This window comes from Helianthus annuus, chromosome 13, assembly GCF_002127325.2.
Source record: "Helianthus annuus cultivar XRQ/B chromosome 13, HanXRQr2.0-SUNRISE, whole genome shotgun sequence".
NCBI lineage: Eukaryota > Viridiplantae > Streptophyta > Magnoliopsida > Asterales > Asteraceae > Helianthus > Helianthus annuus.
Genome location: NC_035445.2, coordinates 71,729,041 through 71,754,797, shown reverse-complemented (window position 1 = coordinate 71,754,797; position 25,757 = coordinate 71,729,041). Strand labels below are relative to the sequence as shown.

Sequence of the window (25,757 nt, the reverse complement as noted above, 5' to 3'; positions counted from 1 at the left end):
ATGCTCACGTTTGGAACAACTTGGTTTGGAGTGGTGTGCTTCGACAATGTTTGTGTCTGGAGTGGTGTGCTTCGACAATATTCGTGCCCATAGCAGCTTGGCTTGACCTGTTGGATGGACTTTATGCCTAGGAACTGCGATGATCTCTACCCTCAAAATGAAATTCCATCCCAATGCATAACACATGGAGCTCAAACCTTGTTATGCATCAATAGTCATGAGAGGTTTCATTTTCTTTTACAAAACAAAAATTACATGAGGTCCTTGTTTGCTAGTTTGTAAATTTAAAAGGACCAATTATAAAAAGTAGAGTTAAGTTTTTGTAAAAACTAGGATTGAGACCCGCCGCAATGCGGCGGGGATTCTTTAGTTATAACTAAGTCGATCTAGGACCTATACGTTATGTTAAACCTGTCAAGCGGAGAAAAAAATACACGATGTAAAAACGTTCACCCACACAGGCACGTTGCGTCGTGTTAACTCGCAAAATTAAGAACGAAACGTAAAAACGTTAAACCAAAGATGCACGTTGCGATGTGTTAAGTCACAGAATTTAGAACCAAGCATAAAGCGAAAAATTTGCGGAAAATGAAAACTATAAAGGACCAAAGTTGAAAGTAAAAAAAGTTATGAGGATAGATTGCAAAAGATAAAAAGTTTTGGGTTAAAAGTAAAAAAACAAATAGTTTTGGGTTAAAAGTAATTTATGAACTACCTTTGGGTGGAATGTAAAAAAATCATTTTTTTTTGGAAAACCCCCAAGGCCAAGGTTACAACAACCATATACATAACCATTTTTTCTTTGAAAACCCCCCAAAATCTCATAATTGACTACTTGAATGTTTAAAAGTCTTAAATAAAATTTGTTAAGTTGTAATAAACAAGGAAGCTCACAAAATTAGTAACATGTACTATAAAGTTAACTTGATTAATCTTAGGGGGCTGAATGTGTAAAATGCCAAATAAATGAGAAAATAAAAGAATGATTAAGGGTGAGTGTGGGTGTGCGACGCAGAAGGAACGACCAGGAGGGATAAAACCCTTTCTAACCCTAGTTCATCAAATCACCAAGATTGGATGTGTAAATTTCACCTAATTTGAATGCATGTGATCCAATTCTCGACCATCTAAGAGTCTCATACATTGGGTAAGTCAGATTTTGTGATTTGATGCTAGTTAGTGATAGTGAGTTTTGATCAATCTGTGAATTAGTATGAAATTGAGCTTAAATATGCTTTAGAATCATCATTTAGAGGAAGTACCATGTTTGAATTTAGTAGAGTAGAAGGTTTGAAGTAAAACCCATTTAACCTAGTGTTATAGTGGTCTTGTAATTCAATAAATTGAGTAGATGTGATAGATAAAAGTATGTGTATAAAGAAGATTTATGAACTACCATGTTGTAGGATGATTTTGTTATGTAATTTTTGAATGATAAAGAGTTGGGAAATTATTAGGGAAATTATACATAAAACACTTGAATTTAGTGCTAAGATTCTTATATGCACGCCAAGTGTTTGATTAAATGCTTGAATAGTGATTCATGCAATATTGAAAGAATTAGGATGTTTTGCCTTGTGTGTAAAATATGGAAATAATAATTGTGAAAGTGTGTGTTTGGAATGCGAATTGATACTTGAAAGTATGGTTATGAATGTAAGGATTATGAACTAAATAAGAATGATTACGTGTAGGATTGAAAGAAGAAGGAGCTAGTTCCGGTTCACAAACAAAGGCTCAAGATCGAGGTAAGTTCGTTACTTACATGTTTAGTTGTGAGTTTATTGATATTGTTTCCTTGATAATTGATATTCAATTAAGGTAAATGTTTCAAATGAGAACGTGAAAGTAGGAATCCGTATCGGTCCATAGTGGTTGGGTCGGTTCGGGTTCGGATGAGAAGGAATTTAATGGAAGTTTTCTCCTTGACCCGTACTAAACGGGTTATTGGAAGTGAATGAGAAATAGTTGTGTTTATTTGACTAGGATGAATTGGAATGTAATAAGGACGATTGGTAAGATATCTTGTAAATCCGAGAATATGTATTGTGATAGGATGAAAACGTTATATGTACTACACTAATATATTTTGTTGAATGATTGTAGGTAAAGCACCCGTATGATTGTCATTGCGTCGCTCGGATACGAACACACCTTGATCACCCGTGATGCGCTTCCGCAACTTTTGTAGTAACCTTATTAGTTAAAGGTTTTTGTTAAAGTTAGTAGTGTTGAAGTTTTACGTTTTAACTAGATGTTTGTGAATATTTAAGTAACTTAAACTTGATGTTTTGAAACGGTAGTTTAAATGTTAAGATCTTTCTTATGTTTTTCTGAAGGTGACGTTATTTGAGTATTTTGATATATTATAAACAGGGAGATTGTTCAAAATGCGAACGGGTCATGCCCAAATTTTAAATTTTGGTGATTAAATTATGTATCGTTTTTGTAACTTTCAAGCATGAAATTAGAGGGTGTTTCAAGTTGGTATCAGAGCCTAGGTTTGAGGGATTCGAACACAATGTAGTGCCCGAACTCAAACCGAAAGCTCGCAAGAATGGGTGTGTTCGCTCCGAGACGCAAATAGAGGTAAAACTTTTAAGAAAGCTTTATAGTAATTAATGTTACAAGTTATAAAGTGTTGGAAAGAGTTTTGAATATAGTAATAGTAATAAATGGTGCATTGGAATACCTAGGGGTTAGTAGAATTGAAACCGTGCACGAAAACGGTTCGGAATGGTCGAAAATATGAAGTTTGGGGTGAATTTCGCTGGGCTCTACCGTAGCTTACGGTGGCCACCGTAAGCTACGGTAGGTACTGGGCAAAAATAAGGCTGCCGTAAGACAGGAGCGAAGGACCGTAAAGAATTAAGCAGCACCGTAAGCTATGGTGGTCACCGTAGCTTACGGTGACTATCAGCTGCCAAATTTTTTTATGTTGTTGGTTTGAGTACGGGGTTTGTTTTAATTAGTTCCTAAGGCCCCGTAATCCTTTGTTAAGGTCATTATGCATCAAGAAGGTTGAAAGAAAATGTTTAATAAGAAAGGAGGTATGATTTGATATGAAATGGTCTAACAATCCGACATTATCATCAAGGATGATAACGTGTAAAGTATGAATTATAAACAGAATGAAATATGTGATAGAATGAGTATGTATGAGTCAAGAGGGATGTATAAAAAGAGAATTTTAATATATAGAATGAATGTTTTATGTAGATGACGGACACAAGTAATGTAGATGATGCTGAAATAGCCCGTCAAGAGGCATTCAATAATAAGATGATAGAGGCGGCAGAAAAAGTGATGAATGCCAACCTTCCCAAGTTAACTCAAGAAGTCGAGAGCCGAGTCTTGGGGGTTGTTGATGAGATGATGACTAGCAAGATTGAGGAGCTAAAAGAAATGATTGAAGGGTCCAGGACTAAAAGTAAGGAACGAAGGTGTACATATAAGGATTTTATGGCATGTAATCCCTTCTCATATAATGGGGAGGTGGATCCGGTAAAGTGTCAAAGATGGATAGCAAACATTGAAGCCGTATTTGTACGTAGTCGATGTGAGAAAGAAGATCAAGTAATGTTTGCTACGGGTCAGCTTCAGCAACAAGCCAAAGATTGGTGGGATACCCAAAGTAAAGAGATAGGGGAAGTGAGACTCCAAACCTTAACATGGCAAGAATTCAAAGAGTTGTTCCTAAAATATCATTGCCCGCAATCGGCAATTGATAGAATACAAGATGAGTTCTTGCATCTTCGCCAACAGAATGAGTCCATTGATGAAATTACCAACATATTCTCCGATAAGTTAAAGTTCTGTGATGATTTCGTCAAGTCAGAAAGGATGAAGATAAACCGGTATTATGGAATGTTGAAGGCCGAGTATAGGGAGTTCATTACCCCTTCGAAGTGTGAAACTTTAAATGAACTTATCAATTTAGCCCGGGATAGGGAGATAGAACTGAAGCGACAAGTGGAAAGAGGAGAGAAAAGAGTTGCTGAAAAGCCATCAACTACGAATCCATCCAAGAAGCCTAAGCAGCACGACACTAGAACTAAAGGAGGATCTAAAGGTAGTATTCCCCCATGCAAAACTTGTGGAAAGCTTCACACTGGAGAATGTTTAATGGGAAAGAAGGGGTGTTACAACTGTGGTCAGGAGGGACATCCTTATTTTAAGTGCCCTAGTCCTGTGAGGACGTGTTTCAATTGCTTCACTCCTGGTCATGTAAAAGCTGAGTGTCCAAAGCTTAAACAACAAGGGCAGAAAGATGAAAAGAAGAATGAAAATCAGAAGGCTCGGGGAAGAATGTTTCAGATTACTACCGAGGAAGCCAAGGTTTCACCGAATGTCGTGTCAGGTATTTTCTTAATCAACCAAATACCCGTGAATGTGTTATTCGATTCTGGTGCTAGCAAGTCTTTTGTGTCAGACGAACTTATGTGTTATCCTTCCTTTAGAAAGGAACGAATGCCTGTACCCTTAGAAGTAGAAGTAGCGGATAGTAAAAGTTATTTGTTATGTGAAGTTTGTAAGAATTGTAAGATAACCATAGAAAACGAAGAATTTGAAATAGATCTCATTCCTATGACTTTGGGGGAATTTAAAGTAGTTGTAGGGATGGATTGGTTATCCCGTTATCACGCGGAAATTCGATGCGAGGCGAAAGTCATTCATGTATTCTCACCTAGTGGGGCTCGAATAAGTATTCGTGGGGAAAGAAAGCTAGAGACAAAACTATGCACAATTGTCGAAATGGTTAAGCACGCAAGAAATGAGAGTAAGGCCTACTTGGCTTATGTGGTGGATATAAGACAGAAGGTACCCGAAATTGGAGAAGTAGAAGTAGTGAACGAGTATGCGGATGTGTTTCCGGACGAATTACTGGGGTTACCACCTGAACGAGAGGTGGAATTCCGAATCGAATTAAACCCGGGCGCCAAGCCAGTGGCTAAAGCTCCCTATAGGTTAGCTCCCGCTGAGATGCGAGAGCTAATGACACAGATACAGGAATTACTCGATAAGGGTTTCGTACGCCCGAGTGTGTCGCCTTGGGGAGCCCCGGTACTCTTTGTGAAAAAGAAAGACGGCACGATGCGCATGTGTATAGATTATCGAGATTTGAACAAGTTGACCGTGAAGAATAAATACCCTTTACCTCGAATAGATGATCTTTTTGACCAACTGCAAGGAGCAAGTTGGTTTTCAAAAATCGATTTGCGTTCGGGGTATCATCAACTTCGGGTACGAGAAGAAGATGTTGCGAAAACTGCGTTCAGGACCCGATATGGGCATTACGAGTTTTTAGTAATGCCATTCGGGCTGACTAACGCCCCGACCGCTTTCATGGATCTGATGAATAGAGTATGTCGGCCCATGTTAGATAAGTCTGTTATAGTGTTTATAGATGATATCCTTGTGTACTCTCGTAGTAGAGCCGAACATGCAAATCATTTGCGTGAAGTGTTAGAGATTCTTCGGAAAGAGAAGTTATATGCCAAGTTTTCTAAATGTGCCTTCTGGCTTAGAGAGGTGCAATTTCTTGGCCACGTCATTAATAAAGATGGTGTCTTGGTAGACCCAACTAAAGTAGAGGCTGTTGTGAACTGGGTTCCTCCTAAGAACCCGAGTGAAGTGAGAAGTTTTCTGGGTTTGGCTGGGTATTACCGAAGGTTTATACAGGATTTTTCCAAAATATCGTTACCTTTAACCAGACTAACCAAGAAGAATGAGAAATTTGTGTGGGGAGTTGAGCAAGAAAAGGCATTCCAAACTTTGAAGAGTAAGCTGTCTGACGCCCCAATTCTAACCTTACCCGAGGGTTCAGAAGACTTGGTAGTATACACTGATGCTTCACATCAGGGCTTGGGGGCTGTTTTAATGCAACGGGGTAAAGTGATAGCATATGCTTCAAGGCAGCTTAAACCACATGAAAGTAACTACCCAACACACGATTTAGAGTTGGCTGCAGTAGTATTCGCGTTGAAACTGTGGCGACATTATTTGTACGGAACTAAATGTACCATATATTCGGATCACAAAAGTCTCAAGTATTTCTTCAAACAAAAAGACTTGAATATGAGACAACGAAGGTGGTTAGAATTAATTAAGGATTATGATTGTGAAATCCTTTATCATCCGGGGAAGGCCAATGTTGTAGCAGATGCGTTAAGCCGGAAGGAATACCCATCACCCATACAAGTTAAGTCAATGAAATTGACTGTCACCCCCAAACTTTTGGAGTTGATCAAAGAGGCCCAAATAAAATCCTTAAATAGTGATCCGAAGAAGGAAAGAATGAAAGGCCTAATTGGGGAATTAAAAATGAATGACGATGGCATCATGACCAGGTATGACCGAATCTGGGTACCTTGGTTATCCGAGGTGAAATCATTATTGTTAGAAGAGGCTCACAAATCTCGTTATACGGTACACCCTGGAGCTACAAAAATGTATCAAGATTTAAAGAAAGGGTATTGGTGGCCTGGAATGAAACGCGACATTGTTAAGTACGTGGCTAAGTGCTTGACATGTTCCCAAGTGAAGGCGGAGCACCAAAAACCATATGGTAAATTGCAATCTTTAGAGATACCAGTTTGGAAGTGGGAAGACATAACCATGGATCTTGTTACAAAGCTTCCCAGAACGAAACGAGGTCACGACACTATTTGGGTTATAGTCGATCGACTTACAAAGAGTGCTCACTTTTTACCCATACGAGAATCTATTTCATCCGAAAAATTGGCAGGAATTTATATGAATGAAATAATTGCTCGTCACGGAGTACCCGTGTCTATTGTGTCGGATCGTGACACAAGATTCACGTCTCGTTTTTGGCGAAAATTTCACGAAGATATAGGCACAAACTTGCGACTAAGTACTGCATACCATCCGCAGATGGATGGACAGTCGGAAAGAACTATACAAACGTTACTAGATATGTTGAGGGCTTGTGTCATAGACCTTGGGGGTAATTGGGACAACCATTTACCGTTGGTAGAGTTCGCGTACAACAACAGTTATCAAAGTAGTATCAAAATGGCGCCATATGAAATGTTGTACGGTAGAAAGTGTAGAACTCCTGTATGTTGGGGAGAAATCGGGCAACGGGAACTTGCGCCTAAAGATGTTGTGGCAATAACGAATGAAAAGATTGATCAAGTCCGGGCTCGTTTGAAGGCAGCGCAAGACAGGCAAAAATCCTATGCAGATAAAAGAAGGCGCCCTATCGAATTTCAAGTAGGGGATCGAGTGTTTTTAAAAGTCTCGCCGTGGAAGGGTATAATACGGTTCCGCAAGCGGGGAAAATTGGGTCCTCGGTACATCGGACCGTTCAAAATAGTGGCCCGTATTGGTAAAGTGGCATACCGGCTAGAATGACCTCCGGCTCTAAATGGAATCCATAACACGTTTCATGTGTCTCAACTGAGAAGATGCCTCGCGGACGATACAGCGCATGTGTCACTTGATGACATTGAATTGGATGATAAAATGAATTATGTTGAAAAGCCGGTGGCTATCAAAGATTCCAAAATGACGTACCTACGAAACAAGGCCATACGGCAAGTTTTAGTGCAATGGCAGCATCGGAAAGGATCGGATCTAACCTGGGAATCCGAAGATGAAATGCGAAAGCACTACCCGTCTCTTTTTGGTACGTATTAAGGTTTCGGGGACGAAACCTCTTTTAAGGGGGGTAGACTTGTAACACCCCAAAATCTCATAATTGACTACTTGAATGTTTAAAAGTCTTAAATAAAATTTGTTAAGTTGTAATAAACAAGGAAGCTCACAAAATTAGTAAAATGTACTATAAAGGTAACTTGATTAATCTTAGGGGGCTGAATGTGTAAAATGCCAAATAAATGAGAAAATAAAAGAATGATTAAGGGTGAGTGTGGGTGTGCGACGCAGAAGGAACGACCAGGAGGGATAAAACCCTTTCTAACCCTAGTTCATCAAATCACCAAGATTGGATGTGTAAATTTCACCTAATTTGAATGCATGTGATCCAATTCTCGACCATCTAAGAGTCTCATACATTGGGTAAGTCAAATTTTGTGATTTGATGCTAGTTAGTGATAGTGAGTTTTGATCAATCTGTGAATTAGTATGAAATTGAGCTTAAATATGCTTTAGAATCATCATTTAGAGGAAGTACCATGTTTGAATTTAGTAGAGTAGAAGGTTTGAAGTAAAACCCATTTAACCTAGTGTTATAGTGGTCTTGTAATTCAATAAATTGAGTAGATGTGATAGATAAAAGTATGTGTATAAAGAAGATTTATGAACTACCATGTTGTAGGATGATTTTGTTATGTAATTTTTGAATGATAAAGAGTTGGGAAGTTATTAGGGAAATTATACATAAAACACTTGAATTTAGTGCTAAGATTCTTATATGCACGCCAAGTGTTTGATTAAATGCTTGAATAGTAATTCATGCAATATTGAAAGAATTAGGATGTTTTGCCTTGTGTGTAAAATATGGAAATAATAATTGTGAAAGTGTGTGTTTGGAATGCGAATTGATACTTGAAAGTATGGTTATGAATGTAAGGATTATGAACTAAATAAGAATGATTACGTGTAGGATTGAAAGAAGAAGGAGCTAGTTCCGGTTCACAAACAAAGGCTCAAGATCGAGGTAAGTTCGTTACTTACATGTTTAGTTGTGAGTTTATTGATATTGTTTCCTTGATAATTGATATTCAATTAAGGTAAATGTTTCAAATGAGAACGTGAAAGTAGGAATCCGTATCGGTCCATAGTGGTTGGGTCGGTTCGGGTTTGGATGAGAAGGAATTTAATGAAAGTTTTCTCCTTGACCCGTACTAAACGGGTTATTGGAAGTGAATGAGAAATAGTTGTGTTTATTTGACTAGGATGAATTGGAATGTAATAAGGACGATTGGTAAGATATCTTGTAAATCTGAGAATATGTATTGTGATAGGATGAAAACGTTATATGTACTACACTAATATATTTTGTTGAATGATTGTAGGTAAAGCACCCGTATGATTGTCATTGCGTCGCTCGGATACGAACACACCTTGATCACCCGTGATGCGCTTCCGCAACTTTTGTAGTAACCTTATTAGTTAAAGGTTTTTGTTAAAGTTAGTAGTGTTGAAGTTTTACGTTTTAACTAGATGTTTGTGAATATTTAAGTAACTTAAACTTGATGTTTTGAAACGGTAGTTTAAATGTTAAGATCTTTCTTATGTTTTTCTGAAGGTGACGTTATTTGAGTATTTTGATATATTATAAACAGGGAGATTGTTCAAAATGCGAACGGGTCATGCCCAAATTTTAAATTTTGGTGATTAAATTATGTGTCGTTTTTGTAACTTTCAAGCATGAAATTAGAGGGTGTTTCAGAAAATGAAAGAAAAAAAATTATAGTTGTGTACTCGATTGGTTTTGGCGCTAGTTGTAGCAAAGTAAAGAGAAAACAAAAATATTACAATCGTGTACTCGGTCGATTTCAACGAATTCATTATAACAAAAAGAAAAGGGGAGTTTGAAAAATTAACAAAATTTGTTTTCTTAAATTTGAGTTGCAGAAAAATAATAAAAGGATTAAATAAAGTAAATTTGATATTTAAAAAGACAATATAAAACATAAACAGGAAAACAGAAAAAAAAAATCAATAAAATAATTAAAAGCAATTAGTTAGAAAAACAGAAAAGGTTAGGGAGAAAAAGAAAAAGGAAAAATCAGTAAAAGAATTTAAAACAATTAGTTAGGAGAAAAAAATTGCAGTTAGAGAGAAAAAGAAAATGAAGTGGTGAGAAAAATTTCTCTAAGAAGCCATAGTGGGATTCGAACTCTACGCCTTTGTATCATCCATGCAACTAACAACAAATCAGCTGGACAACTACTTAATTTGAAAGAATATTTCGAATTCAAAATACATGAAGAAGACAAAAGAGGTGAAAGAGAGGTCAGTGGCATCACCGACCTTTCTTTTTAATATATATAAATTACCACAATATAAATAAGCAACATGTTCTTGCTTTATATGCTTGTAACTTATGCCTAAGGTGTTTCTCAAAAAAAAACTTAATTTTTCATTTTCAACCTATAAATTTTTTATCTTTTACATTTTAAGCTTTTTGAATTTTTTTAGTACTTTTAACCTTAAAACTATCCATTTTTTACAATTTAACACAAACACTTTTTCCTGTTCAACTTTAGTCCCTCATACTTTTATCTTTCACGAGTTTTTCGTTTTATTGCGAGTCAACACGCCGCAACGTGCATGGGGGTTCAATGTTTTTTCGTTTATTTTTTTTTAGTTTGACAGGCCCCGTCGCAACGCGTCTATTTTTCTCCGTTTGACAAGTTTATCGCAACGCGGAGGTCCCAGATGGACTTAGTTATTCTTTTCTACGTTTTACATTACGTCTAACTTTTGCATTAACATGACGCAATGGGTGTGCGTGGTTCAACAATTTTACGTCTGTTTTTCGTTCGATGTTATTTATTCCTTTTTTATTTATTTTATTTTTACGAGCTTTTCTGATGTTAATGGTTGCTGGCAATGGTGTGGCATTAGTGCTACTTGGCATGATTTTACGAACGTATTTAACCTATTAAGCTTTCTACTAATAATTTGTTTCGAGTTTACCCCTATACCTCCTTTACTTAAAAAAAATATTTTTTACGTGCATATTTTTTATGTATGTGTTGGTATGAATTCAATTTGCTATACATTTCGACGTAAACTTTTTCTGAAAACGAGCTAGGTCAAATATAATACGTTTTCCTATAAGAAAACCATTTTTAGGTACATATTTTTATGTGCGTTTCGGTATAAATTCAAGTTGGTGTATCCTTTGACGTAAACTATTTTGGGAAACGAGTCAGGTCAAATATAATATGTTTCCGTGCTTATTTTATGAATGTTTTGTAAAATTTGTTTCGAATCGAGTAGAGTCAGATCAGAGTTTCTTTTTTTCCGTTTTTTTTCAAAAGCTCTAATTAATCTCTTTTAATTATACGTGTCAACTTTTCCGTTACATGTGTTACGTTTTCTATGTATGAGTCGGGTCACATATAATATGTTATGATTGTACGGTATAAATTTGATTTACTTTATGTTTTGATCCAATCAATGCTTATATAGGTTACAATGAGTTCAATCGGAAATGTCGAAACACGCGTTTTCATATGATTGACGCATCACATAACGTTTGGACTAATCCATCGATGTTTGCAACGTATCCGCGCGGCAACGCGTGCGGGTGTTATTCCTAGTTTACCATAAAAAGTAAGCATAAGTACAAGTTACAACAAATCAATTTGACCCGGACCCGGACCCGAACCCGCATTCAAGATCCGTACAAAAACAGGAGGTTTCCATTTTATCCCCAAAACAGACGAGAGCTAGGGTTTTGAGTTTTGACCGGAAAAGTTATCGGAGATGGATGCATCAACGGAGAAGAATACTCCTCAATCAGAGTACGATTCATCTGAAGACCGTGAGCGACAATCGCGCGAGCTTAAAGCTGGTTTGCATCCACTCAAGGTACTTCTGGACATGATGGAGCAATAGTGTTATAATTTTGATATCATATAGGTTATTTGCAACCGGATTTTGTTCTTTGTTTCAATGATTTTTATTATTAATTAGTTTCATGACAAATTGATTAAACATGAAGAAAAAAAATGCTAGTGAAGTTAAAGCATGCTTTGGAAATGAACTGCTATTTCAGTTTAATTGGATTCGGATATGTCAGTAATCTGTCAGGCAGTGCTTCCATTTGAGAAGCCAAAAAATTAGCTCCCTAAGTACTTAGATTAGGTTATACTGTTTAAATATGAACTTATCTGTTGAACTCTATTAGTGAAGTGTATAAAACTAGCTTTATTCTGTTGTCAATTGAGCCTGGCGTTTGACGACGCCTTACTGCCTTCTGAATGGTTAAGTGTTGAACTAGTAAGAGGTCTGAACCATTAAGAGCCAGTTTAATGCTTAACCATTCAGAGGCATATGTCTGACCAATTCAAATTATAGGTCTTAACCATTCAGACTCAGTATCATGGTTTTAAAAAACGTTTGAGGCGTGTGCCTCAAGGCGCGCCTCGAGGCGAAACGGCCAAAAAACGAGTCTGAGGCGCGCCTCATGGTGTTTTTAATGTATATGCGCCTCAGAGGGGCTGAGGCGCTAAGAAAGCTGCGCCTCAGGGGATTTTGTTAGTTGTTTTTGATGTTTTTGACTTTTTGTGTCAGCTTCAAGCATTTCATGTCTTTTTTAAGTGTGTTTTTGATGAATCTGATGGTGAAATTAGTTAGTGCTATTATTTTTATAATATATATAATTTTTATATTTATTTATTAATACCGCCTCGGCCTTACGCCTCGAGGCTTACGCCTCGTGAGGCGAAGGGAAAAGCCTTGAAACTCGTTTCCGTTCTTTTAAACCTTGCTCAGTATAATGCTTGACCATTCAGAGGCAAATGTCTGAACCATTCAGACATCTGCTCGCGAAACAAACAATCTGAACCATTAAATGATGAACCAATAAGAGGTCTGAACCATTAAGAGCTAAACAAACAGCCCCTTAGTATTGTTATCGGATGGAGTAACTCAGCCGTCATTTCTGTTTATATTGTTTGATGACAAATGACAGACATCCTCACTCATTAGCTATCTCATTATAATGCTTTTATATGTTGAGAAAAGGTAAACCTTGCTTGAGACGTTTACTTCACAAGTTATCTTAGATCTCAGATTATCAGGTTTGCAGCTGGAGTTTAGATCTTCAGTTGTTGGATCGAATGTGCTAAGTGCTATTGATTTATATCTTCTTGCATGATTTTTTTACTGCTTATTTCCATCTTTTAGAGTTTGCACCACACTATTGTTGATTGTGCCTGTTTATATGTACCCAACAGAACAAGTTTGTATTTTGGTACACCCGCCGCACACCTGGAGTTCGTACTCAGACATCATATGAGGACAATATAAAGCAGATAATGGACTTTAGCACGGTAAGATATCATCAATATATATTCTTTAGACGCACGATTGGTGGATATCTTTGTTAACTAATAGGTCTTGCATGAACAACAGGTCGAAGGTTTTTGGGTGTGTTATTGTCATTTGGCTCGCCCGTCATCCTTGCCAAGCCCAACTGATTTGCATCTTTTCAAACAGGGGATTCGTCCGTTATGGGAGGTACAAAGGATATTTGAACTTGTATCGTTGTTCAGTTAATTGTTGCTGTCAGTTCTTCCCCTCTTGAAAATAACCATTGATGAATAACTATTTGGTTTTGTCTGATTGCTGGTATTGTAGGATGCTGCTAACTGCAATGGCGGTAAGTGGATCATACGATTTAAAAAGGCTGTCTCAGGACGTTTCTGGGAGGATTTGGTAAGGAACAAAAGCTATATGTATATATATATATATTTGTGTACGTGTGTGACGCCTGTGTTTTGATACTTGCTTCCATTTTCAGTTGTAATTTACAATATATGAATATTCCAAGTTAAGCAACTCTTACTGTATTCTTGTCGGTGCGGGTCCCAGGTTTTAGCATTGGTAGGTGATCAACTTGATTACAGTGATAACATATGTGGGATTGTGTTGAGCATCCGTTTCAACGAGGATATACTGAGCGTATGGAACCGCAATGCATCTGATAATCAGGTAAAACTTACCCAACACTTCATATTATCTTCGTATGTATCCAAACAAGTTTGACATGTTTTGTGGTTTAAGTTTTATTGATTTTTTGAACTTGTAACAAGGTGGTGATGGCTCTAAGAGATAATATAAAACGACACTTGAAGCTTCCACACGGGTACGTTATGGAATATAAGCCACATGATGCTTCGTTGCGCGACAATTCATCGTATCGGAACACTTGGTTGAGAGGATAGACAATAAGACCAGCCTTGCTGCTCTTGAAATGCTTATGATGGCGAACATTTGTGTAATTGGTACAAGACTACAAGTTAAACTTGTTACGCTGTTGGTTGTATCTTTTTAAATGATATTTCTTTAATCTAAGCATCTCGTGATCTATATGTAGACCATTTGAATTATGTTAAACATTTGGTTAACATATGACTAATCCTGATTAGTAGGAATGTGATGTGATGATTAACAAGATTTTTAATTGAAAAATACAGGATAACAGGTTGATGATTTGGATTATTAATAAGACTAGATTTCTGGTTTGTTGCTTGTAATCACTGTGGGTGTTATAAACATGTTGGAACCGACTGAACCATTTAAACATAAGCAAGTCGACTGGTTTGAATGGTTTTAGATCTAAATAGTTTAACAAATGATACTAGTTTAACAAACAAAATTATAACTTTAGTGTTTCTTTTAATATCTTTTTAATAAAATAGTTATATTATAGAGTTAACTGCCATTTTCGTACCTGTGGTTTGGTGACTTTGGCCATTTCAGTCCATTTTTCAAAAATGCGTCATTTTCCTCCCCGACGTTCTGGAAAGGCGCCATTTCAGTCCAAAAATCATAACCCAGCTAAGTCGGTTAGTAAATAAGGACTGATTGTGTAAATTTGTAACATAAAGGACTGATTGTGTAAATTTGTAACACCACCACCACTAGCCCTGCCACCACCACCACTCCGCTGCCACCGGAACAAGTATAAAAGAATGAACCGGAACAAGAAAAACGAACCGTTAACGGCTGGAACGACGTGTTGACTGATTCCGGCCACTGTGAAGATTCCGACGAAGTTGCAGGTTCGGTTCCGGCTAAAATCGATGTGTTTAAGCATTGTGAGGGGTGTAAAATGTTTGTGGGGATCTAAGGAACTTCAGATGTCCGTTCAATTCGACCCAGATCGACAGAAACAGAAGATTAACACGTGGGGGTGTGGGGTGTCGGAAAGATGGTCGGATTTACTCCGGTCACCGAAGTAGAGAGGTAAAGGTGATGGTGGTGGTGATTGCAGAGCATAGAGAGAGAGAGTAGAGAGAGAGTGTGTGGTGGTGGTGATGGCAGTGGTGGTGGTGGCAGCGGAGTGGTGGTGGTGGCAGGGCTGTGGTTGCGGTGGCGGTGGCGGTGGTGGTGGTGGCAGCGGAGTGGTGGTGGTGGCAGGGCTGTGGTGGCGGTGGTGGTGGTGGTGGCAGCGGAGTGGTGGTGGTGGCAGGGCTAGTGGTGGTGGTGTTTAATATTTACTTAAATGGTCCTTTATGTTACAAATTTACACAATCAGTCCTTATTTACAAACCGACTTAACTGGGTTATGATTTTTGGACTGAAATGACACCTTTCCAGAACGTCGGGGAGGAAAATGGCGTATTTTTGAAAAATGGACTGAAATGGCCAAAGTGACCAAACCACAGGGACAAAAATGGCAGTTAACTCTATATTATAAGATAGGGGAAGGTTCATTTGAGAAGAAATTTAATTTGAGAAGAAAAAGAAGAAAGGGCATAATGGTAAAACACTAAATAGTTTATAACCCCTCATTAATTATGTTATCTCTCATTTATAAAACAAAAAACATTTTATTTCTACATATTTCAAAATTTATCCTACATATATCTTACACTTACCGAAATTTACCCTACGCATATCTAAATTTATCATGCACATTTAAGAATTTATCATACACATACTAAAATTTATCCTACACATGTCGAAAATTGTCCTTCATCCTAAATTATTTTATTTTCAAAAAAGTATATTTAAAAGTGAGTTACAATATTAATTTGTTAGCTAATTAATTACAATTAGAAATTTACCTATATGCCCTTATTAATAACATTAAATACACATATTAAATGAAGTAAAATGGAGCATTTCTATTGGCTTAAAGGTTATTCTTTTTATTCTTACAAAATTTTTCTTCTCATTTGAACCCTCCACTTATAAGATAAAAGGTTAAAGTGAGCCGATGGGTTATAGACACGATTGTTAAATGTAAAGTTATGTGATATTTAGGTGTAAAAGAATATTATTAAAAAAACAGCTTCGACCCACAAGTTTTTGTTAGGGAAAATCAAGATTATGAACATTGACTAAAAAGAAAAATACAAAATAAGCATAGAAAGCGGCTAGGTCATATGGGTTAAAAAAACAAGAGGATGTAGAAGGTGATACTTGGCTGAAATGACTAGGGTCAGCGAAAACGGATGAGCCCTAGCTATTATCCCTGGCCTTTTCTTTAAAAAATTGTTGTAATCTTCACACCTCTAATACCACTAAAGCATTTTTTGGTGTATTGACTGTGGACAAAATGAGTATTGACTATGGATGAGATAAGTTTAACGTGTTTGAGTGAAAATAACTCAATGATAAGTTTTCACTCAAGCAACAAAAGCAAAACATTCCTCGGCCTTTTCTTTAAAGAAATGTTGTAATATTTAAAAAAAATGAAGAAAACGTTTGAAAAATAGACGGAATGAAACACTAAAGAAACGTCTACAAGTGTATAGAAACATCTATTTCCTCTACAAAAGGCCACGTGTCAGCATATCATTGGTCGTTTGTGAGTCCCCTTATCCGATGAAACCCTTGCAACCTCGTTTCAACCAAGTGTCACCTTCTACGTCCTCTTGTTTTTCATAAAACCCTCAGAGTGTAACCGTTTTCTATATATATTTTGATGTTTTGTCTTCTATAAAGGTCTATTTTCGTGATTTTCCCATTTAATTAAATGTTTTAAAATCCGGATTTTATGTCATACCGGATTTGGCTCGAAAACGATTTAAACGGGTGTATCAGACGATTCAAGCGGGAGTGCCGGACGGTTTAACTGGTTCTACCGGACGGTTCAACCGGTACAACCGACCGGTTTGAACCGGTTTTTTAAAAACATTACTTACTAAATCTTGATCAGCGAACAAGTTTTACTTCTCGATCATCACATGTTGCTCCAAGTAAAACCCACAAAAATCCGATCTTTATCAACGATGATCAGTATCCCCATAACTTCCAATCATCCCATACAACAAATCGAAACAATTTATCAACCCCAACTGGATATTTCTCATTCTCTAGACGATGCTACATACACCAAACTCGTTCAATCATCCACACATTCAGGGTCTTCAACCCATGGCAAACTCGTACAATCACACATAATTAAAACCGGTTACACCCCACGTTTGTTCTTACACAACACCCTTATGAACATGTACTTAAAATGTAATGAACCAGACTTAGCCCTCCAACTGTTCGACGAAATGCCTGAACGAAATATTGTTTCTTGGAATTCATTGATTTCTGGGTATACTCAATTGGGTCAGTATGTTAATGCAAAAGAAGTGTTTCGTGAAGCTCGGATTGAAAATGTTAATGTTAGTAAGTATACGTATGCGAGCATGCTTAGTGTATGTGCACGAACCGGTGATTTGGAGCTAGGGAAGGTTATACATGGGTTGATTGTTGTAAGTGGTGTTGGTGTAGATGCGTTTTTGAGTAATCCACTTGTGGGTATGTATTCTAACTGTGGGAGGGTGGATCAAGCGCGAACAGTGTTTGATAAATGCGATGGGTTAGATGACGTTTCGTGGAACTCGATGATTGCTGGTTATGGTAAAGCTTGTTTATACAATAAAATGTTACAAATTTTGGTTAAAATGCATCAAAGCGGAGTGAAATTCAGTAGCTATGTGTTGGGGAGTGTTCTTAACGCGTGTTGTGCAAGTTTCGATTTTTCTTTAACATGGGGAAAGTTACTACACTCGTGCTCAGTGAAGCTAGGTTGGGATCTTGATGTTATTGTCGGGACTGCATTACTTGACATGTATGCGAAAACCGGGGATTTAAACGATGCGGTTTCGGTTTTTAATCTTCTTCGTGACAAAAACGTGGTGATGTATAACGCGATGATTGCCGGGCTGCTTCGTGGGGAGGATATTAACGATGAATTAGTGAAGAAGTCGTTAAAACTTTTTATTAATATGCAAAGGCATGGGTTAAAGCCTTCAGAGTTTACATTTTCGACAATCGTTAAAGCTTGTATCGCGTTTCGAGATTTGGAGTTTGGGAAACAAATTCACGCACATGTTATCAAGAACAATCTTCAGTCTGATGAGTACATTGGAAGTGTTCTTGTGGAGTTATACTCTTCGTGGAGCTTAACGAATGATGCGTTGAGTTGTTTTGATTCGACTTATAAACGAGACATCGTGATATGGACATCGATGATCGTGGGCCACGCCCAAAACGGTGAATATGAACGGGCGTTAGGCGTTTTCGGTGAACTTCTTACTTTCGGGTTAAAACCAGATGAATTCACGGTTTCAACCGTGCTGAGTGCTTGTGCTAATTTGGGTGGTGTGAGATATGGTGAGCAGATTCAAAGTTATTCGGTTAAAACCGGGATTACAAAGTCGAGTGTGGTTGTAAATTCTTTGATATACATGTACGCAAAGTCGGGTGACATAGATTCTGCAAATCGGATGTTTGAGGTGGCTGATAAATTCGATGTGGTTTCATGGAGTGTGATGATATGCGGTGCTGCATATCATGGTTGTGCAAAGGAAGCTTTGACCATCTTTGACTTGATGATAAGTAACGGGATTGCACCGAATGACGTGGCATTTCTCGGAGTTCTTACTGCGTGTAGTCACGGAGGGCTTGTTGACGAAGGATTCAGGTAACCATTTTACGCTGACTTTGTTATAGAGGTCAAACGGGTTGGGTAACTGGTCAAAACAAGTCGGTAGTTGGGTTTACCCACTAATACTTTTTTATTACTTTTTCAATTATTCGTAATTAATTAACGCATTAATAATGTTACAAAAACAATATTCTTACAACAAATGCAGGTTCCGATTTAGGGTTAAACTTCTAAGTTAACTGTTTCGAAGCGTCACATAAAAAAGTCAACCTGGTCAAAGTTAGTGGCACGTCAGATAAACCGAGTAGAGATTAGGAAAAATGCCATTTTCGTCTCTGAGGTTTGCCAGTTCCAAAGGTTTGTTTTTTCCGCATCTGGATTCATAAGTTTTGAACTCTTGCCATTTTCATCCGGCTCGTTAACTCCATCCGTTTTTCTCCGTTAAGTCAGGGGTAATTCGGTCTTTTTTTCTAACTAAAAGGGCAATTTGGTCTTTTTACATAAAGTGAAAAAGACCGAATTGCCCTTTAAGTTAGCAAAAAAGACGGAAATACCCCTGACTTAACTGAGAAAAATTGATGGAGTTAACGAGCCGGATGAAAATAGCAAGATTTGAAACCTTTTGTATCCAGATGCGGAAAAACAAACCTTTGGACGAAAGTCGCAAAACTGGCCAAACCTGAGGGACGAAAATGGCATTTTGCTCTAATATAAAATCTTTTTTAACTTTAATATTTCCCCTTTAATAAAATAGAACCAAGTTAATAATTTTTTAATAAACTTATTCTGGAGGTATGATGCATATTATAGGTGACCTTCGACCCGTTTGACTTGTTTCCCTTACAGTTTATTTGTTTTGGTTTGACCATTTGACTTGTTTGAGATAAAACCCAACCCAGATTGACTCTCATAAGTAAACGGGCCAAAATTGTGACCATTCCTTCATTTAATGTTTTATCATGATGTAAATCGCTAACTATATTTTTCAACGGGCCAGATGTTATGAAACAATGAAGAGAGACTATGGTATTACACCAACCGAAAAGCACTGCGCATGCATCGTAGATCTATTCGGGCGAGCTGGAAGACTATCTGATGCTGAATCGTTTATCATCGAGTCAGGTTTTAGCCACGCGCCTGTAATGTGGCGGTCGTTACTAAGTTCTTGTAGGATTCATAAGAACACGGAGATCGGGAAGCGTGTAGCCGAGAGGTTAATCAAACTCGAGCCACACGCATCTTCATCTTACGTGCTCCTTTACAACATCTACAACGATGCCGGAATGGAAACACACGCTACAAAAGTACGAGACTTGATGACTGACCGTCGGATCAAGAAAGAACCCGGTTTAAGTTGGATCGAGGTGGGAAACCGGGTTCATTCGTTTCTGGTCGGTGATAAATCTCACCCTCAAAGTGAAAAAATATATGAAAAGTTAGACGACGTGCTCGAGAAAATAAAGAAAATTGGTTACGTTGACGGGAAGAAGAACAACGGTTTATCGGTAAATCACCATAGTGAAAAGTTAGCAGTTGTTCTAGGCTTGATAAGTTTGCCTTTATCGGCTCCTGTAAGAGTGATGAAGAACTTAAGAGTATGCCAAGATTGTCATACTGTAATGAAACTGATCTCGAAGGTCGAAAGCCGGGAAATAATTCTACGAGACCCGATTCGGTTTCATCGGTTTAGAGATGGAACTTGTTCTTGCGGGGATTATTGGTAACGATCAAAGGGATAAAATGGTAATTTTCAATCTTTCATATCGTATACTTTGTTCTAGGGGTATGGGTTGGGTTGGGTTGGTTTGGTTATGGGTTGGGTTGGTTTGGTCAGTTTTCTGGTCAGCCCTGTTTCATTCAAAATCAAAGGATGTTTGATATTTTAAGACATGTTTTGTGGAATAACAAACGTACGGTTAGTATAATTGTAGCTATATCTATATATAGCTAGAGGTAGTCCATAACAATTGCTTTTCCAATCAAATTTTCGAATTGAACCTATATAATAACCAACAATCTTTGTTGTTAATTCATCGGTACAAACGGTTTAAATAAACGTTTTCCTCTTTTTCTTTTCCGTCTCCCTCGCGAAACGATATCGTAGCATATCGTTTCACAGAGAGATCAAGAAAGAGAAAGAGGAAAAAGATATCGTAGCATATCGTTTCACCGAGAGATCAAGAAAGAAAAAGAGGAAAAAGATATCGTAGCATATCGTTTCACCGAGAGATCAAGAAAGAAAAAAGAGGAAAAATGAGAGAAATCGTAAGCATACATCTCGGACAAGCCGGAATTCAAGTTGGAAATTCCTGTTGGGAACTCTATTGCCTTGAACATGGCATTCAACCTGATGGACTTATGCCTAAGTATGTATACTTTCACTCTTTTATATTTATTATTATTATTATTATCATTATTATATACTATTTAATAAGGTTGTAAACGAATCGAACATGTAGCGAACAGTTTGTGAACCGTTTGGCGGGAAGTTCGTTTATGTTTGTTTGTTTAATAAATGAACAAACATGAATAAGAAATTTTGTCCGATAAGTTAAACAAATGAACATGAACACGGGTTGCATTCGTTCGTTTACGTTCGATAATGTGTTCATTTTTGTTCGTTCATTCAAAGGGTTTTTTATGTTATTGGTTTTAGTTTTTAAAATTCGAAACCATAGTTACACTATACGCCTCCGCCAACATCCATCATTTGATTATTTCAATTTCAGTTTGTGTTAAACTTGACAAACTTCCTAGTTTTTGTGTTAGTTATGTTAATTATATTTGGTGGATTTTCCGTAATCTAATCTTTCTGATGAAAAATGCAAATTGTATTTTTAAATAAATATATAACATTCATTTGAGTTCATTTATGTTCATGAACATTTGTTTGTGTTCGTTTGTGTTTGTCTACGTTCGGCAAGTGTTCATGAACAGTTCACGGACATGTTCATTTCCTTAATGAACAAACACGAACAAGAAATCTCCTTTGGTAAGCGTTCACGAACATGTTCAATCCTTAATGTTGTTCGTGTTCATTCGGTTCGTTTACAGCCCTACTATCTAATGTTGTTAAAGTTTAAAGTAGACTAGACTCGTCAAAACAATCTAATAATTTTCTACCGGTGGAATGTAGCAATACGTCAAACGATTCCTTCGGGACCTTCTTCAGCGAAGGCAGACGAGGAAAGTACGTCCCAAGGGCTGTATATCTTGATCTTGAACCCATGGTGATCGACGAAGTTAGAACCGGGAGTTACAGGAAACTCTTCAATCCGAACCAACTCATTTCCGGTAAGGAGGATGCAGCCAATAACTTCGCCAGAGGACATTACACTGTGGGAAGAGAATTCATCGATCAATGTGTTGATCGTGTGAGAAAACTAGCCGACAATTGCAGTAATCTGCAAGGGTTTATGGTTTTCAACGCCGTCGGTGGTGGCACCGGTTCTGGTTTAGGATCCCTGCTCCTAGAACGCTTGTCCGGCGAGTATGGGAAGACGTTGAAACTTGGGTTCACCATATTCCCATCTCCAAAGGTACTCGTGAGATACTTGAAATCGGCTCGCTAAAAAGCTTGAATCTAGCTAAGCATAAACGGGCCTGAACCCGAGCCTAAAAACAAGTTTTTTAGAGCGCGGGTTCAATTATAGAGCTAGAGCCGGCTCACAAGGATTTATTAAACATATATTTATTTAATAGTTATTATGATATATAAAATTATGATAAAAGTAACTAAATTATATATATTATTTTATATATGAAAGTTATAATTATAATTATAAATATATACAAATAAGAGTGAATTGCAAGTTTTGTCCTTTATCTTTAGGCCATTTTGCAAGTTTTGTCCTTTATGTTTAAATTTGACGAGTTTTGTCCTTTATGTTTAAAAATCAAGCACGTTTTACCCTTTGGGCCTTAAAATCAAACACGTTTTGTCCTTTATGTTTAAAAATCAAGCACGTTTTGTCCTTAAAAATCAAGCACGTTTTGCCCCCAAAGGGTAAAACGTGCTTGATTTTCAAACATAAAGGACAAAACTCGTCAAATTTAAACATAAAGGACAAAACTTGCAAAATGGCCTAAAGATAAAGGACAAAACTTGCAATTCACTCATACAAATAATAATTGTAAATGTGTACAAATTACTTAATAACTAATAACTGAGCCAAGAGCTTGGCTCGGCTTGTTTACACCCTAAAGTTTGCAATAATTTTTGTTGTAACATCTCATTTTATGCATCTTGTTGTGGAATTCTAGGTTTCGACCGCAGTCGTGGAACCTTATAATGCTGTGTTAGCGACCCATTCGATGATCGAGCACACAGACATCGTGGTGCAACTAGACAACGAAGCCATATATGATATATGCAGGAAAGGTTTACGCCTCGAAAAGCCATCTTACCGGAACCTGAATCGCTTAATATCTCAAACGATCTCATCGTTAACGACTTCCTTGAGGTTTAATGGATCCATGAACGTTGACATTTCAGAATTCCAAACGAATCTCGTCCCGTTCCCACGGATCCACTTCATGCTTTCATCATACGCACCGGTGATCTCATCTTCGCGAGCCTACCACGAGCTCAACTCAGTTCCTGAAATCACAAACGCCGTATTTGATCCGTCTAACATGATGGCTAAGTGCGACCCGAGGAAAGGGAAATACATGGCGTGTTGCCTAATGTACCGTGGAGACATTGCTCCGAAGGACGTTAACACGTCCGTTGGATCGATCAAAACGAAAAAGACGGTTCAATTCGTCGACTGGTGAGTTTAATTAAGTTGTGAAATCGGGTTGTAAACGAGCCAATCCACTCGAGATCGACTCACTAGAAGCTTGAATCGAGCCGAGCTTAAACGAGCTCGAGCTCCAGCTTGAAAATAAGTTTGTTTTAAGTGAGCCCGAGCCAAAGTTTCACTTATCGAGCTTGAGCTGGTTAGCAAGCCCAAACGCGTTTGTTATTATATAATATTTAATTAATATAAAATATATATTTTTGTAATAATCATTCATAAGACTATGATAAAACTAACTAAATAACATACTATTTTATGTATAAAAGAGTTGTAATTAAAATGTACATGAAATATAAATATAAATATAAATAGTAAATCTAAAACGAGCCTAGTCTGAGCCTAGCTCAAGCTTGATAAATAACTCTATGAGCCGTGCTCGGGTTCAGCTTGGCTCGTTTGCACCCCTATTGTAAAATTAGATCAGAAGAACAACAGATTGTTAATTGAGGTCTAACTTTCAGGTGTCCGACGGGATTCAAGTGCGGGATCAACTACCAGGCTCCTACGTTTGTACCTGGCGGAGATCTGGCGAAGGTGAAACGAGCAGTTTGTATGATCAGCAACAACACTGCCGTTTCAGAGGTTTTCAGTCGGATAGATCACAAGTTCGATACGATGTTTGCAAAACGGGCGTTTGTGCATTGGTATTTGGGTGAAGGGATGGAAGAAGGCGAGTTTACGGAAGCGCGTGAAGATCTTGCAGCTCTGGAGAAAGATTATGAAGAAGTGGTTCAAGATGGTCAGCAGGAAGAGGAGTACTAATTTAAAATTTAAATGGCGCCAATCTTATGTAAATGTAAATGACTCATTTGTCCTTGAATATGAAAGGTTTAACCGTTTAACTGTGTGCACTTGAGGGGCATAGATGACAATTTGACGTCTGATAATCTCATTATACTAATTACGATCTCTAATTTTTTTTTTTTTTTTAATCTTGAGAAAGTGGAACTTGAACTAAGTTTGCTAATGATTCCAAGTAGTTTTAAGATTATTATTACGGTTAATAAATCTTGTTTTATTTCAAGTCAAACGAAAAACAATCAAGTTCATTTAAAAAGCCGTAACAGCATTCACATTGGAGCCTTCATCTCTATCTGTATAAAAACACATATTTCTCTAAATTTTGTTAATTTTTTAAAAACATCTCACATCCAACTCTCTATCTCTATTTATTTCTTACTTACAAACAATTATTTTATTATTTTTTCTCTTTTCTACACACTCACAATAAAAATATAAATATAAATATAGAGGGTTGAATATAAACCTCTAAATATAGAGGTGCACTTTACTTTCTATATACTTTTCTCTATTATTGAGTTTTCAATGTAGTGGTGTTTTTGTTGTTTCCTCTGTTATTTTCTCTATATTATATTCTAGTAATAGAGTTTGATTTAGCTGTTTATGCTTGTATAAACCTAACCAAACAATGTTTATATATTGTTATACATATCAATTTACATTTTACATGTATATGCTGCATTAGACTTTTGTTATTTTATAATTTTGCCAAACTTTCCTTTTCTTTTAAGTGTTTCCTCAATTTTCTTATTTTTTAGTGCAAGTTTTCTTCCTTCTTCTCAAGTTTTAAATTTGTCATTTTTGTACCCGACTTTTTGAAAACTTTATACAATATAACTTTGACTCCTTCGACTTTCTAACAGGTGTCGATATACATTTGATTTCTTATATGTTTTACGTTACGTGAGTCACTTTATATTATAAATTCATCTTTTTGTTTTACGCTTTTGGTCGTCGTTGGTTTGTTACCTAACATGGTTTTACACCTCTCACAATTTTGAGTAAATTACAAAAATCGTCCTTTATGTTAACAGTAGTTAGGGCCAAAGAAAATAATTTGCAAATGTTTGCAAACATCGAGTACGTTTTTTGTGGTAAGAACATGCAGTGGTAATTAGAGAGAGAGGTGTTTATGTGTGTATCTATAGAATAATAAATACATATAATAATTTAAAACAATTTTTCATTTATTATGTTAATGATGATTATTTATTTCTGTATTTAAAAGAAAATGACCAAAATACTCTCATATGGGGTCCACTTGGTCAAATTTAACCACAAAAAATAAGTTAGAATTAAAGATTGCAAACATCGAGTACGTTTTTTGTACTTTTTGAAGACAAACGACACACTTTGTAGGACAATTTTCGTAGTTTACTTTACAATTTTTTGTATCATGCCTGAATAGTTAACTTATTATAGGAATTGGAATGTTAAAAGTTCAAATGGCATACAGCCAACAAATTTCAAATGAAGTTTTTTGATAAACCTCTCACAGATAATTACAAGCTGTGAGATTAGAAACTGTTTTTAATTCTAATTCCTATAAATCTTGATTATGGATAAAATTATTTCACATTCTAAAT

At 36.9% G+C, this 25,757-nt stretch overlaps 4 protein-coding genes and 1 long non-coding RNA gene across 6 annotated transcripts; all 5 read left to right on the top strand.

The window, feature by feature from the left end:
• The first annotated feature begins 1,014 nt into the window (after positions 1 to 1,014).
• Positions 1,015 to 2,302, top strand: LOC110898151. The gene is made up of 3 exons (XR_002569239.2): positions 1,015 to 1,147; positions 1,695 to 1,748; positions 2,107 to 2,302. It is a non-coding gene; the product is annotated as an uncharacterized LOC110898151 (long non-coding RNA).
• Positions 2,303 to 3,219: 917 nt separating this feature from the next.
• On the top strand, positions 3,220 to 9,201 carry LOC110901039. The gene is made up of 3 exons (XM_022147895.2): positions 3,220 to 4,360; positions 8,594 to 8,647; positions 9,006 to 9,201. The coding sequence occupies exons 1-3, from the start codon at positions 3,220 to 3,222 to the stop codon at positions 9,020 to 9,022; spliced, it is 1,212 nt and encodes a 403-aa protein (XP_022003587.1). The 3' UTR covers positions 9,023 to 9,201.
• A 2,142-nt stretch (positions 9,202 to 11,343) lies between these two features.
• On the top strand, positions 11,344 to 14,163 carry LOC110898150 (eukaryotic translation initiation factor NCBP). Its single transcript, XM_022144905.2, has 6 exons — positions 11,344 to 11,535; positions 12,906 to 13,001; positions 13,084 to 13,188; positions 13,309 to 13,386; positions 13,543 to 13,662; positions 13,764 to 14,163. The coding sequence occupies exons 1-6, from the start codon at positions 11,431 to 11,433 to the stop codon at positions 13,893 to 13,895; spliced, it is 636 nt and encodes a 211-aa protein (XP_022000597.1). The 5' UTR covers positions 11,344 to 11,430; the 3' UTR covers positions 13,896 to 14,163.
• Positions 14,164 to 16,784: 2,621 nt separating this feature from the next.
• On the top strand, positions 16,785 to 20,812 carry LOC110898148 (pentatricopeptide repeat-containing protein At3g13880). The gene is made up of 3 exons (XM_035981972.1): positions 16,785 to 18,604; positions 19,566 to 20,311; positions 20,673 to 20,812. Exons 1-2 carry the CDS (start codon positions 16,869 to 16,871, stop codon positions 20,290 to 20,292), a joined length of 2,463 nt encoding a protein of 820 aa, XP_035837865.1. The 5' UTR covers positions 16,785 to 16,868; the 3' UTR covers positions 20,293 to 20,311; positions 20,673 to 20,812.
• LOC110898149 (tubulin alpha-5 chain) lies at positions 20,364 to 24,287 on the top strand. 2 transcript variants are annotated; one of them, XM_035981973.1, is made up of 5 exons: positions 20,364 to 20,934; positions 21,705 to 22,107; positions 22,832 to 23,340; positions 23,832 to 23,952; positions 24,038 to 24,287. In XM_035981973.1, exons 1-5 carry the CDS (start codon positions 20,822 to 20,824, stop codon positions 24,224 to 24,226), a joined length of 1,335 nt encoding a protein of 444 aa, XP_035837866.1. In that variant the 5' UTR covers positions 20,364 to 20,821; the 3' UTR covers positions 24,227 to 24,287. The 2 variants fall into 2 exon arrangements, with proteins under 2 accessions (XP_035837866.1, XP_022000596.1); XM_022144904.2 differs by having other exon boundaries at positions 20,382 to 20,934; positions 23,832 to 24,221.
• The last annotated feature ends 1,470 nt before the right edge of the window (positions 24,288 to 25,757 follow it).

Excerpts from the sequence above, each read along its gene's own strand:
- LOC110898148 (XM_035981972.1), top strand. The coding sequence starts at position 16,869 with ATGTTGCTCCAAGTAAAACCCACAAAAATCCGATCTTTATCAACGATG. Across the intron at positions 18,605-19,565 it reads CTTGTTGACGAAGGATTCAG|ATGTTATGAAACAATGAAGA; the intron begins GTAACCATTTTA and ends TCAACGGGCCAG.
- LOC110898150 (XM_022144905.2), top strand. The coding sequence starts at position 11,431 with ATGGATGCATCAACGGAGAAGAATACTCCTCAATCAGAGTACGATTCA. Across the intron at positions 13,002-13,083 it reads AGATAATGGACTTTAGCACG|GTCGAAGGTTTTTGGGTGTG; the intron begins GTAAGATATCAT and ends CATGAACAACAG. Across the intron at positions 13,387-13,542 it reads GACGTTTCTGGGAGGATTTG|GTTTTAGCATTGGTAGGTGA; the intron begins GTAAGGAACAAA and ends TGCGGGTCCCAG.
- LOC110898149 (XM_035981973.1), top strand. The coding sequence starts at position 20,822 with ATGAGAGAAATCGTAAGCATACATCTCGGACAAGCCGGAATTCAAGTT. Across the intron at positions 22,108-22,831 it reads CCATATTCCCATCTCCAAAG|GTTTCGACCGCAGTCGTGGA; the intron begins GTACTCGTGAGA and ends GTGGAATTCTAG. Across the intron at positions 23,341-23,831 it reads ACGGTTCAATTCGTCGACTG|GTGTCCGACGGGATTCAAGT; the intron begins GTGAGTTTAATT and ends TCTAACTTTCAG.
- LOC110901039 (XM_022147895.2), top strand. The coding sequence starts at position 3,220 with ATGACGGACACAAGTAATGTAGATGATGCTGAAATAGCCCGTCAAGAG. Across the intron at positions 4,361-8,593 it reads TTCACCGAATGTCGTGTCAG|GATTGAAAGAAGAAGGAGCT; the intron begins GTATTTTCTTAA and ends GATTACGTGTAG.